This window comes from Oryzias melastigma, linkage group LG14 (genome assembly GCF_002922805.2).
Source record: "Oryzias melastigma strain HK-1 linkage group LG14, ASM292280v2, whole genome shotgun sequence".
Taxonomy (NCBI): Eukaryota; Metazoa; Chordata; class Actinopteri; order Beloniformes; family Adrianichthyidae; genus Oryzias; species Oryzias melastigma.
The window spans coordinates 24,726,852-24,741,518 of record NC_050525.1 but is presented as its reverse complement, the minus strand read 5'-3'; the positions used below and the strand labels follow the sequence as shown (position 1 = coordinate 24,741,518).

Below are 14,667 nucleotides of genomic sequence, written 5' to 3'. Positions count from 1 at the left end.
AGTAGCTTTGACTATTTTTAAATACAAGAAACAACACAGTACTGTCGAAAAATCAACAGTGAAGAGTATTTTCTATGAAATTATTCATTTTCAAAGCTTTATCTTTGAACTACCAGAACTAACCGGATATAGTCTGATTTTATATTTGAGATTTATTAAATTTTATGTTTTAAAATGACAGTTCAAGGGCAGCAATGGCTTTTATTTGACAGGTTTTTAAGGCTAAAATATACATATTTATGACTTATAAAGACAAACTGAAATGTTAGACTTCACCTTTTATTTAATTAAAAAACCTTAAACAACAGTTTTACACAAATTCCTTACATCATATTGAACGTTTTATTTTAAATCTACTATTTTTCCTAATAAAAAGCTTTAGTAACTTCAGGATTGATTGTTGCATGCTAAAATGCTAAAGATAGTTTGTTTGCTCTTTGCTAAGAATAAATCCTGTTCTAATTACACCCGTTCTCCTTTTTTGTCTGCAGAAGAAGAATCGGCGATAACACCGGCATGTGAGAGTCCAGGCTGCCAGGCAGCAGAGGACACCAGCGCCACCGCAGTCACCGACACCCCGGAGCCAAGCAGGAGGCTGAACTCAGACCAGGAAAAACTGCACCGTCAGGTGGGGAAGTCCAGGAACACCAGTGCAGAAAATAGGTCCGAAATTCTAGGCAGCCCAAGTCAAGAACTTTGTCTGGGCCAAAGATCTTTATGCACTAGAGACTCACTTCTCATTCAGATTCAACGTTTTTTGCAGTTAACTTTAATTTCAGTGAAGTAAAATTCCCTCAAAACAAAAAACAAAAAAACTTCTAGCCACAGTTTATCTGAATGCAGACAGAACTGACTGACTTTTCCCAGTTTGTTCTTCTTCGATTGTTTTAAATTATATTATAAAAAGACCATATAAGGGTTTTATGTTATCCATCCAGACTCCTAACCCTGACGCAGAGCTCGGTGATCAGCCGCCATCAGACCAAGCTGTCCTAAAGGATGACACGGAGGTGACGGCCCGTTCTCCTGAGGGTCACGATGAATCCAGAGAGATCACAGATCAGGGAGGAGTGCAAGGAGGTGAGGAGGAGGACGAGGAGCCACAGGAGGACCCGGTCAGGCAGCGCCAGCCGGAGAATGAGGTCTCAGAGGTGGAGATCCCTAATGTGGGTCGAATCATGGTGAGGGCCGACGCTGACGGATACAATGAAGAGGTATGTCATTAATAATCACAAATAATGCCATAACTTGACACCCCTAGATAACAGTTTTAACAGTATGTCAAAATTTCTGACAATTAGCAAAAAAAAAGGAAAAATGTTTTTAGAGTTTAAAAAAATACTTGTTGAAGTGAGCGCTCACTTGTTTTTATCTCCAGATGATGCTGACTCCAGCCATGCAGGGCGTCATTTTAGCCATCGCCAAAGCCAGACAAATCTTTGACAAAGAAGGTCCAGAGGCCGGACTCATCAAGGTAAAAAAGTCTGTCTGACTCCTTAAGATCTACAAAAACTGAACATAATCAATGCCAACTTGTGTCTGCAACGTTACAGTAATTTATGGGAAACAACTTTGCCAATAATGAAATGATTTTATGATTTATTATTGTATATTTTCTAATTATAATAGAAAAATACATAATTACAGTTTCACATTGTTGTGGAACAAGTTATGGCAAGATATTTAAAACTGAGTCTGAAAAATGGAAAAAACATATTTTAACTTATTTTTTTGCAGATTTTCTGCTTTTATCATTAATTATGCCTACATATCTGAGAACCAACAGCTATTTTAAACCTATAAAAATAACATCAATTAACATCAAGTCAGTTCTGTAAATCCTTAATAATTATCAGAATGATTAAAGATGTGATCAACAGTTTACAGTTTGGGTTAAAACAAAGTATTTAGGAGGGTTTCTTCTGCACAGGGACATTCTCATGAAACGTGCTTCACAAATGTACTCATGAGTAGAGATTATAGCATCAAATATTTAAAAAAAATGATCTCAAAAACACTGAAGTGATTTGAAATAATGTGTCTAAAAAAATCAAATCATGTTCTTTTTTAAAACATGTTTTTAAAAATACATTTCTACACATCCGCTTATCTTAAAACTTTAACTTAATAAAAAAAATCAAATAAACTGAGTATCATATTGATAGTAATTTTATGATAATATACAGTTTAGTTAAAACAAAATTTAACAAAAATGGTTTTCTGTCAATTGTGAAAAAATGATAAAAAAGACAAAAAAGTGCAAATCTGCAGGTTTTTTAAAAAATACTTCCTTAATTATCTACGATTAGAAAGTCTAAATTAGCATTATTTTGTACTTTAAAGACACCATGTCCACATTTTGATGCTTATAGTAACTTCAAACAGAAATATCTTAATTAAGCCAAAGTAAGATTTACGGTTAAACAGTAATTAAGCTGGAAAACTGAGTTTACATTTTGAACATGTGTTGCATTTTTACAGCAGAATACTGCAGATAGTTTGGTGTAAACTTAAATAATTAGTTTTTATTTGAGTAATTTTTTTAACTACATTGAACCACTTCTGGAATATTTTTTTGTTGCTGTTTTTGTTTCAATAAATAAAAGAAATTCGCCTGAAAATTTTTTTTTATTAAATTTGTTCTTGTTGTTTTTATAAAATTACACCTAAAACTTTAATTCTGTATTGTAAAAACGGTTAGTTAAACATTTTTTGGGGTTCTACAGCAAAATGAATCACTTTTTTCCCAACAAAATGTTTCTGTTTTTGCATGATTTTATGTCTAGAGTGTGAATACAACATGGGAAAATGATAAAATAAAAGAACATAAAATGATACCAAATGAGCAGGTAGTCTTTAAAATTGAAAATAAAGAAGACAAAAACTGGGTTTTTGGCCCTGAAGGTTTTAAGGGTTTAAAAAAAATCTCTTATAACCCTAAAAAAAGACAAAAAATTGTAATTGTTCTGATGTGAACTTAATAAGACATAACATTATGAAAGTGCCTCAGTTTGTTACATGTGTAGATCTACTATAAATCACTCGTGTTTTTGTCCACGATTAATTTTCTGTTGCTGTAAACAGTTTAAAACCTCAGATTGTATTCGTTTGACTTCTTCAGGCCTTTCATGAAGAGTATTCCCGCCTGTTTGAGCTGTCCCAGGAAAAGACGACCCCGCAGGACGACGCTCGTCTGCAGCACGCCCTGGTCTACTTCTTCCAGAACAAAGCGCCCAAACGCATCATCGAGAGGACGCTGCTTGAACAGTTTACCGACCGAAACCTCAGCTTTGACGAGAGGTGACAACACACATTTGGATTTATTTGACTTAATCAAGGATTTTTTTTAAAAAGCCATAAAAAAATGTGGTTTTATGAAAGTAAAAAGTCAGGATTTGAGCAGTCTCTGTCTGCCATCTAGTGTCCAGACAGGTTCTTCATCGATGCTGTTTTTAACCTTCTCTGTTCTTTTTCACACGCAGAGCCATCAGCATCATGAGAGAAGCTCGATCCAAACTTCGTCTCATTAAGCCCGAGGATATGGACATGGATGAATATCTGGTACAGTTTATAATCCACGACATTTCCTGCTGAATAAATCATTTAAATTGTGGATAAATCTAATTTTGTGATAGTTCTTCCAAAACGATATTAATTAATTATACATTAATTTATCAAAAACTATCACGTTTTTGGATAATTTTGCCCAAAATATTTCCAATTTTTGGAGAGTTAATGAGTCCGACACAATGGGATGTTTTTTCAAGCTTTTGTTGCTTCATTCTCTGACCTTTTGAGTTGATTTGAATCTGCATGGTTGAGATTCCATCTGCTGTAAACCACATGATGTTCAGCCTCACCGGAATGAGAGCTGAGGACATTCCAGCTCCACAACCGGAGTGACGGAAACACAATTAGGGAAGAGTTTATCCCTAATGTGTGTCACAGAAATGAAAATGAAGCCGACCTTATTTTTAAATTTTGCATTTGTCCAAAGCCTCCCTCAAGTTTTTATTTTTTTATTTTTGGTCTTTCTAACAAAGTAAAATGATAAAATACAGCAAAAATATCAACCTTTTTGGGAGGCATAATGTCTAAAAATGTGTGAATTTGTACATTGACGAGATTAAAATGTGTACTTGCTATCTCAACCATCAGACATTAAAAATTGAAGGGGATCTTAATATATCAAGCTGTATTTTTATGTGACTCTCAGAGCAGAATGCTGGGATCTGTGCTCCAGGAGAGTGTTTTGATGTTTTTATTCTGAACAAGTTTTTAAGAGATTTTTTTGAAGAGACTCCTGACAGAACTAAACCTTAAAGGTCAGCTTTACTGAGTTCTCATTTGCCATAAATTGTTTTTAAAGGTGAAAACTGGTTAGATAGAAGATTGTGTTTGTAAAAAAACACAAAAAGTTTATCTTTACAGGAACAAAAAAACTTTAGTTTCAAATCAAAACCAGAATAAGGTGATCAAATCTTGTAATATTTTTTTAACTTAAAGGCCCTTCTGATTAAAAAAAGTGTGTTTTAACATGTTCTTTTAGGATTTTTCTGATAATAGAGAACTTATACTGCATAAAGAAAGTTAAGCTTAAAATTGCAAGTTTCAGTATTTCTTTATTCAAATAGCAGATGAAAAAATGCAATTTGAAAAAGCTTGTAGTTGTGACATAGAAAAACCTCTCCTCAAACTTCCTGCTCTGCTCTATTCTACTGTAACGAGGAGGGGAAGGAGGCGCAGGGTCGCGTCACGCCAACGGTAACTCCCACAACTGAGAAGCGAATTTCTGATAAACTCCTGCTGCTCTGCCGAAACGATGTTTTTTATTATACCTCAAAATTGAATAATTGAAATTAAAAGACCTCTGGGGACGCTTTTATGGAAGCGTTTGTGACACAGAATTTAAAATAAAAGTCAATATTGGAAATGCTATTTCATTTTCACATTGTACCTGCATTATTTGTCTCTTAAATTAAATTAAAAAGCAATTTTCAGAACTTTTTTCTCTTTTTCTTCTTCAACACAGATCATTCTGTAACTTAATTAAAATGATAACAAAAATCTGTTTGAGTATGGAGTTAGCAGTTCCAAGGGCGCACGGCGATGACGTCAGTGCTCGCTGCTCCTCCTCCTTTGCTTTGGTTTGGGCTGTCAGAAAAACGGCAATTTTGAAAATGAAAAAGCATTTCTGTTAATCCATTTTGATTTTCAAATTTGATATTTCTAATTGAATTTTGGTACAAAATTACACTGAAAAAACAAACTTTTTGCATCAGTAATATATACTTAATTATTCCTCATAATATTTACATAATAATTCAAATATCATGCAAATACATAGAATTTTCTAGTAAAGAAGTTAAGTTTATATTCATAAATGCAGTAAAATTTAATCAATAATTGTTGGTGCAAAATTGTTATGAGGATTTTCTTAAGTAAATCTTATTAGTTTTTTTTCAGTGTACTAAAGAACTTTTGAAAATGAAATGTCAAATGCTATTTTTTATCATTTTAATGAAGTTACAGAATGAAAGAAGAAAAAGAAAAAACATTCTGAAAATTACTTTTTAATTTAATTTAAGACAGTAATGCAGCTACAGTGTGAAAATTAAATAGAAATTCCAGTAGTGACTGTTATTTTAAATTATGAGTCACAAACTCTTCCATACACTTTTACAATAGATTAAAAGGAGGACTTTAATTTAGAAAAAAAAACACTTAGGTTAATTCAAAACCAGTTCAGTAATATTTTTGCTGTTTTCACGACAATTAATGTACAATTTCTGCTGCATTAATCCATTGAACACAACATTAAATATTGCTATTTAAAAGCAGTTTGAATAAATGTGTATTTCATCTCAATATTTTGATGCTCTCTTTAAACTCTCTATGTATAAAAAGTACCAAAGAAGAATCCCAGAGTCGTGATTTGGTTGCATGATTTGTTTGTGTGGTTTGACAGGAGTGGCATGACGACTACAGGCTGTTCCGGACGGTGTTTGTCCATCTGCTGACCGGCCTGGAACACTACCAGCATGGAAAGTAGGTGTTCAACATGACACATCCATTCTGTTTATCATGCAGAATGGATGTGAGGGATTGTTTTACATCAAACATGTCAATTAACTGTTGTTTTTTTTTAATCTGCAGGATGCAAGAAGCTTTAAACTATTTGTCTCACGCGTACGAAACCAACAACACCCTGATAATCAAAGGGGAGAAGCGCGGCATGGAAAGATCTCTTATCGCAGTTTACAGGAGGAAGTGTTTAATGGTGAGTCAGTGGGGCTTTTTATTTGAAAAAATCCTTTTCAGATACATAACTAAGTGAAAAAGCTTCCATGTCAAGAATGAAAATGAAAACATCTATATTGAAAGAGGAATGTCGTTTTTTAAGACGTTCCCAGGCTTATCAGGATCATAGCAGTCATCCTCTGGGAACCATCATCATGACATTTATGATTTCTGGACAGAAAATGTCTTTTAGTGCAAAATTTAGAACACAATGTTTACTTTGTGTGCATAAAAGCTCAAATCATGTCTTACAATTACAACACAGTTCATCGTTATTTTGATTTTAAATTTATAGCTTTAAATATTTATTTTTTTACGTATATCCTGCTAGATTTACAATGAAGATAAATTAATTACATTATTTTGTTTGCATAAAAAATGTAGATTATGTTTTATGAAGCAAAAGATCAGGCAAAATTTTTCATTATGTAAATTAGTACATTTATAAATTAACCAGAATTATGTTTTTTCCTAATTAAAAACATAACAAGGACAAGACATTGAAGAGTGGCGGACTTTTGGCGGTTTGGGGGCCTCAGGAGAACACTAACATGGGGCCTTCTGCAGCGGTTGTTATAATTATTTCTTAAAAAAAACGTCCTTCGAAAAACTTCTTTACTTGTTGACTTTTAGACATTATCAACGTCAAGAATTCAACGTTTTTGTACAATTATTTGTGTGAAGCTCATTGAAACAACTATGTTGTAACATAGGACTAAAATGTTTTTTTTTAAGTAGAATTACATTTAAATGTTAAAGAAATGTATTTTATATATCTCTAACTTGATGTTAATGGAATAGTCCATTGTTACACAGGGACGGGGAGGACAAAACACTTTGATATGAACATTCTTGTGTCATTTCACAGATTTCCTGTTTTTATGACAGAGTTAAATAAAAAATGGGTGTGGAAATGATCATTTTTAAGTGTTCAGGGGCTCCCTAGGCAATCGCCTACTTTTGCCTAATGGAAAGTCCACCCATGTCAGTGAATCTTATTTGAATAAAAACATGAAAAGTGTTTTAATTCAACACTCAAATATAGATTTAGCATTGATTACTTTAAATGCAACACAGAACAAAACTGTGTGATTGAATTTTCCTGTAATATTATGCATTAGTTGTAGTTTTCTTATTTAAAGTGAAATTGTTTAACAACATTTCCCCGCTTTAGGCTCTGAACGAGAGCGCGTCGCGGCTGTTTCGCAGCCGCGAGGAGGGCAAAGTGGAGGAAGGTGTGGGTATCATGGAGGAATCCGTTATTCCGTGTCTTCACCTGATGAGCCGGGACACAACCGTGTCCCAAGAGGATCGGGATGCTATGGAGAGCATCCGCAGTCACTGGTGCTGCTGCCTGGGCCAGGACATGGACGGTGAGTTCATCTCAGCATTGACTGTACATGAGAACTGGAGTGAGGGAGTGTGACGTCACCCATAGATAACGGTTAATTTCTGGCTCCAACCAGTCTGAGTCAGTCACATTTTAACTGATTTTGATTAAATTATGAGCTGGTTAGGAGCCACTAAAATATTAAAACAGTTTGGGGATTTCCCTTTGAAACTATTAACTATTCATGTACTGTCAGTTTTTGGAAAGTAAATCTTTAGCTGGAGGTTTATTGCTTAATAATTCTACGCTCCTCTTTATTTCTGATGATATCCGCAAAGTTTACGGGTAATTTTCACTTAAAAATCACAAATATCTCTTGTCTGTCGTCTTTGTGTTCAGCCTCACTGCAGGTCAAATTGGGGGAATTGCTTCCCAGAGTTCTGGATGGTTCTGCTGAAACAGTGGTTCTTAAAGATCCACCTAAAGTCCACGTCAACCAGGCCCACGACCTGTGCAGCCGCCTCGCCGCGGTTATGGAGTCCATTCTCAACGCCACGATAGTAACTGTGAAGTAACTGGTCGTCTTCGATCACCGGATCCTTCAGCTTTGATAAGAACTTATTAAAGCTGGTTTAGTATTGCACATTTCTATAAATATGATGTGTTAACACGACAAGCTCCTGGCTGTCAGCGCAGAGACACATGCTCATTCCAACAGCGTTAACGCGGCGAGATGTCGTCCTGAACTCAAGAGACGGAGAAAAAAAATTCTTTTGTTTGCATTTCTGTTCAATCTTTCAGCTTGTTCACCTTTTGTAACAAAAGTAACCTTGTCTATGACAAAGTATATTATTAAAGTGTTGGGACAATAAACGACTAAATATCGGCACACAAACAAAACAAGGACACTTTACCTATAAGCGCTTCAAGAACACGTCGCTTTTACTTGATAGTGAGTAACACTGATTTGTTTTTTAAATATGTCTTTGTAAAAACTGATTTTAAAGTAGAATGAAATAAAAACAAGGTCTGTACAGCTTTTAGACAGAGCTGCTGCTCGTGTTTCAGTAGATGTGTGCACTTGTTGTCTGATGACAACCCTGCAGGATAACGTGTTCTTTTATTCTTGAGAGAAACAACAAATAACGTTGAACGTGTCCCAGAGACATCACATTATAATCATTTCTTTAAGGGGGTTTTGCAGAATAAAACTACTGCAACTACATTCTGTTGCTGCTGATTTGATGTTTTTCATTGTATTCTGTCGTAATAGAAAATAAATGTTTCAAATTATTTCTGTTTCATTTATGACTGTTTGATGATTATTTTTATATTTTTAAACAGCAAAGATAATTTCAATGTATTTTTTCTTCTTTAATTTGGTTAAATCACGACATTAAATCCAATTTGAAACCACCCAAGCTGGTTCTACTATCTGATTAATCTGTGCTTAATTTTTCAGTCCAGATTGGAACTCTATTATAATCCTGTCTTTTTTTTATTAATATATACGTCAAAAGTTATGGTTTTAAAGTTTCTAAAATTTTGTTTTAGTGTGTTCAATAAATGCTTATTCATTTTGGCTGTGGAGTGCGACCATATTGCAAGCAAAAGTCACAGTTTTGAGGCCAAAATTTTCTAAATTGTAAACTTTTTTTGCATTTACACACTTGTTTTTTTTTTTCTTTTGCTTTCAGATTTTTTTTTTGAAACTGCAAACTTTTTTTACTTTCAAAAATATTTTTGCAATTGCAAATGTTTTTTTTGCTTTCAAGAATATTTTTACAATTGCAAACTGTTTTTGTTTTAAACTGTATTTTGCAATTGCAAACTTTCCTTTTTGCTTTCAAAACATCTTTTTTTAAATGCAAATTCTTTTTTGCTTTCAAAAATATTTTTCTGACTGCAAACCTTTCTTTTTTTGCTTTTAAATATATTTTTTGCTATTACAAAAGCATTTGGGCTGCAATTGCAAGAATATTTTTTGAAATAATAAAAAAAAAAGTTTGCAGTTCCAAAAAGTTTTTGAAAGCAAATTTTGAATATTTGTATTTGCAAATAATGAATTTTTATTCTTAACACTTTACATTTTCTTTGCAATTTATAAAATCTGGATTACAAAAGTGTGACTTCTGCTTGCAACAACTCTATATTTGGCCCGGGACCTAAGGTGTGTTTTGGATTTTGGCCCCCTGTGATCTAGGTTAACTGTCATGAAGTAATGTTTTTGCTATGATCCTGCTAGAACTGCACTCCATGTCATTATACTGAGATTAGAACATAAGACTTGTGAACTTGGTCAGCACAGTAATGGATCAATCTCACATTTTTGTCAGAAAATTCAAAACAAAAACAAAAAAGTCCAACCTATGTTATTTCTGGTGGGCACAATTTCCTCATCAAAGGGTTTAATCACCTTTTCTACTTCATGGATAGTCGCCACACACTTTAAATAAAAGCATTTGGCTTTTTTTCTACATCTTTTTACACATTATTTATATCTACAGGGGATTTTGGCTTTCATTTTATGTTTCCCATTACTTCCAGATACTATTAATTGTACCAATTGGTATCACCATAATTTTGTGGATTTCGTGAAGAAGAACTTTCATTAAATGATTTTAAATCCAAGTTAAGAGCTTGAAAGAAAGATAATTTTGTTTGTAACTGTTTTTAAATAAAAAGTTTTTTTTTTTTAATTTTCTAACTGTAATTGATATGTTTTTGTCAACTCTTGGCCAGGACTCCCTTGTAAAATAGATTTCTTAATCTCAATGGGACTTCCTGATTAAATAAAGGTTAATAATTAATAATAAATTAACTAATTATTTAATATTTAAATTTAGCATAAAAACCAAGAAAGATTGCTTTAATTTTTTATTGTAATAATGCTTGTTGGCAATAAATTTGGCTCAGTAAAATGATCTAACAAAATAAAAGATGACACGAGACTATTTCTTGAACCGTGCTTTTATTCTGAAAGTAACACGCCTCACCGGAAGTGTGTATGGTTTGGGCATTCCCTTCAGCACCACCCGAACCAAGACAACCGGGTCTTTTGCCGCCAGTCAAACCTTCTACAATGAATCGTATTTAGACGGACTGGACCTTGAAGAGTTTCTGACCCAGTTTTTTTTTTCTTTAAGTTCTGGTGCCAAATGAAGCTGCTGGTGGAGGGAGTAGACGAAGAGCGGAAGTAGTTTGACGACTAACTTGAAGCGGAGCGGTTATTGTTTTCCCGCAGCACGGAGCACCGCCTCAGGAGTTGGCATCTTTCATTTAGAAGGCACCTCGTCAAACAGGTAAGAGATGAATAAAAGTTCTCAAATTAATAATGATAACCGAACAAAAGTCTTTTTTGAAACTCTCTTGTTGTCTAAGCTAAAGTAGCTAGCTCGATAAGTACTCCGTTCTGTGAAAATGGGTTAAACCATTCCACTTTTCAAAGGATTTAAGTCGATAAAAAAAGTTTCTTTTGTTTTTAAATTAAACTTTTCCCCTTTTGGTTGTACTATTTAAAATAATTGTAAAAGCTGAGATTGGTTTTCCCCGTAAACGGATCCTGCTCATGCTGGTGTTCTAAATATACATTTAGACTGAAAGATGCACACAAGTGTGAAACTGAATGCACTGCGAAACCTCGACTCTGCCTTCTAACCTGTGATTTCCCTGAACCCCATTCATTTATGCATACATATTCATCAATAGCTGCTTTATTTTCCTGTTTCAAAAAGAGTAAATAAACACAGTGAAGCTAGTCCACATATTAATGTAATTATTTAACTTCTTTTTCCACATATTTGCATTTTAAAAACTCTCGAGGGAATTGAAAACCCATGACTGAGTCCTGATTTGCATGCTCTTCCAAAACAGAAAAAAAACCCTATTTGTGCTTTATATTGACATATTTTAAGTTTAAATAGATTTTTGAAATGTTGTTTTATGACCTTCAGAATGCAGAAAGTAACCACACAAATACTCACTTACATGAATACACAAATGTGTGTTTCTGTACTTAATGAAATTCATATACATATATATATATATATATATATATTCATGCCTGTTTCAACAAAAAAAAATCATTTTTTAAGACAGTTTTTGCAGAGCGGCAGTAGATCATTCAAATTTTGCCTCTGAGTTGTGGGCGGGGCCATTGGCGTGGAGTAAGCCCGCCCCCTTCCCCATCATGCATCTGTTTACGTGCTAGCTTACAGCCCCTAAGCTCAAATTGGAAAGCTGCAGTTTTAATCTTAATTTTCACTATAAATGTCCGCTATAATTAGTAAAAGCTTGTTAAAAACAACAAAAAAACACTTTTCATTGGAGTGGGTCTTTAATTTCTAGATTTTTTATTAACAACAACAAAATGTTTGCCAGAAAACAAGAGTATTGGTGTGTTGTTGTTTGTTTATTTAATGATTTTAAGTGTTGTGCTTTAAAAGCTGTGTAAATAAACGAGTTTTAAATAAAGGCAAACTATTGTTGAAGGATTTAAATAGAAGATTTTGAACATTTGCTTCACTTGTGTCGGATAAGTTAGCTCCAGCTTTACATTGCAAAAAACTGAATAATCTTATCAAAAGAGTTTTTCAACCATAAGATAGTATTTGTCTGCAAAAACATGTTTTAATGACTAGAATTTCTGCCTAAAATAAGAATTGAGAACATTTTTCTTATTCCATTGGTAGATTTTTTTTGTATTATTATTATTTATGAGCACCTTTGGGGTAAAAATAGTTGACTTATTTCTGTTTTTGTAGTGCAGCTGTTTATTTATTTATTTTTTGGTGTCATTACAGAAAAATGCAAAATGATAAAAGTAAAAATACACAATCCCATTCAATGAAGCTGCAGCACACATACAAGTGTGTTTAGTTGGTTGCCTAATTTCAGCGCCAACACTAACCTCTTTGTGTTTTTAAGGAAAGTTTTTGGTCCTGGAAATGCAAAAGAAAGATCTTAGGAAAATGAAAATGAACAGAAGTTGGTGGCTGCAGGGCTGACAAACAAGTTTCACGATTTACTCTCAGGAAGTGGTTATCAGGCCGACAGAGAAGCTTCAGATGAGAACCATGAAGAAACTGATACAAACTAATACAATTCCTTTTAGACCACATTATGTTTTTTAGGTTAACCTACATATATTTCTGACATTTTTTCTATTAATGATAAATATAAAAACATTTCCTGTTCTATATTAAACTTAGATGCTTGTTAGGTTGTGCATAGAGCCTCGCTGTGCTGTGGTTTCTTCATTATGGAGTTTTGTTAGATCGCATGCAAACATTTCAAACTCGTTTTTGTGGGTTACAAACAGGAAAGGTTCTGTAACCCTCGACAGTTGGAAATACTTTTGCAAGTTGGTGTTAGATTTTTTCAAAGCACTTAGGTTTTTATAGGAAGTGAATAGACCATCACTGAGTAAAATGTAAAATCTACGTCTAATTGCACTTTTTGTTTAGTCAGCTTTAAAGTCTCCAACCATCTTTTGATATATTGTAAAAGTGTTCTTTTAATTATGATTATGGCGTTTTTAGTAGGAAAGTTAATGCATCCAATAAATGAAAAATGATTAACACGTTAATATTTATTTAGTTAATAATTAATTTTTTTGTTTTGTTTGCCTCAGGCTTTCACAGCGAGTGTTAAAACACTTTATTAGCATTATCCCACTTATACCAAAGTCATTTACAAAATAAATAAATATTTAATCGATTTTTAGTACTTTATTCTTGCTATTTTCTCGGTTTAGATCGCTTCTTCACAAAAAGTGGACTATTTGATCCATGGTTTGGCTCGTTGTGTTACCGTGACAACGCTTTGCTGAGCTTCGACTACAGCGGTAAAGGAAAGTGATATAAATGCTGATTGAAGTTTTTTTTAAGTAGTCTGCTGAACTTTTTTTTTTTTTTTTTAGGTCTGCAGGTTGTAATTGCTGCATATCAGCATCTTTGTTTTCTTGGAGTCAAACTGCAGATAGAAAAGTCTTTAGAGTTTTGCTCATCTCACTGTCGATGTGTTTTATGCTCACAATTTACACTTCTGGGTTTAACTCTATAAATGTAAAAATCTCAGACAATAAGAATAAACATTTTTCACTGGACTTTTTTTGTTCAAAAGTCGCATATTGTCATATAAAATGTACCTTGTAAAACATTGCAATTTATTAGGGTTAATCACAATCCAAAAGTGTGATTAATCTGATCATTTTTTTAATCGATTGACAGCATTAATTAAAAATAAATGCTCTAAATGTACACTTTTGTGTGTGATTTCATTTTGTGATTAATTGCAGATAAGTAATAATACTGTAGCAAAAAATAAATAAATAAATAAATATTCGCAATTAATTAGTCCATTTTTAGCCAAAATCAAAAAATCTGTCATTTTCTAGGACATAGTTTCTGCAGAGCGGTGGGAGTTAATTAGAAATTCACCTCTGAGTTGTGAGCAAACCCGCTCCCTCTTCCCGTCACCCATCTGTTTACTCGCTCTCCCGCTAGCTTTGTCTCACCCCCAACCTAACGTTGCATTGACAGCAAAAATGGCGAGCAATATCGGAGCTATCCAGTCATACAGTTTGATTGAGATGCCAACTAAGACGAGGAAATCAAAGGCGCTCGTGGATCTATTAGTTTACAAAAGGATGCATCAGAATGAATTTAAATAAATAAATACTCAGAAATGCAATGTTAAGCTTAATTCTCTTTATCGTGTTAAAACAGAGTTTTCATCAGGGATTCTGTTGACTTTATCAGCTGTAGAGTCGTTTCTTCTCCTTAAGCTCATCCTTCTCCTTATGGGGAACACAGAAAAACATCTCCGTGACACGCAGGCCGTCCAAAAAAAGCTTCCCAGTGGGATTGTGGGAAAATGTTGGAAACACTTCTGCCAGAATAAATAAAAACGAGGAGTTACAGCAGTTAATCGAAAAAGGGAAACTCAACTCCGACTCCCATCTTGTATAAAGATTTCATCAGAGATTTCTTCATTTTATTTGGTGGTTGAAGCTTTTTTTTTTTTTTTTTTTATTA

At 33.6% G+C, this 14,667-nt stretch overlaps 2 protein-coding genes across 4 annotated transcripts in view; both read left to right on the top strand.

Annotated features, from left to right (window-relative positions):
• Window positions 1-8,938, top strand: part of usp28 (ubiquitin specific peptidase 28) — a 29,112-nt gene extending 20,174 nt beyond the window's left edge. For all 3 annotated transcript variants that reach the window (XM_024266199.2, XM_024266200.2, XM_024266198.2), the window contains exons 18-26: window positions 492-628; window positions 939-1,214; window positions 1,379-1,474; window positions 3,122-3,300; window positions 3,483-3,561; window positions 5,969-6,048; window positions 6,157-6,280; window positions 7,475-7,673; window positions 8,030-8,938. In XM_024266199.2, the coding sequence (XP_024121967.1) occupies window positions 492-628; window positions 939-1,214; window positions 1,379-1,474; window positions 3,122-3,300; window positions 3,483-3,561; window positions 5,969-6,048; window positions 6,157-6,280; window positions 7,475-7,673; window positions 8,030-8,205 (1,346 nt within the window). In that variant the 3' untranslated portion in view covers window positions 8,206-8,938. The remainder of the gene's footprint in view (window positions 1-491; window positions 629-938; window positions 1,215-1,378; window positions 1,475-3,121; window positions 3,301-3,482; window positions 3,562-5,968; window positions 6,049-6,156; window positions 6,281-7,474; window positions 7,674-8,029) is intronic.
• Window positions 8,939-10,506: 1,568 nt separating this feature from the next.
• The window catches only part of orai2 (ORAI calcium release-activated calcium modulator 2), a 7,032-nt gene continuing 2,871 nt past the window's right edge, over window positions 10,507-14,667 (top strand). Inside the window, exon 1 of the mRNA XM_024266514.2 lies at window positions 10,507-10,932. The gene's annotated coding sequence lies outside the window, so the exon portion shown is untranslated. The remainder of the gene's footprint in view (window positions 10,933-14,667) is intronic.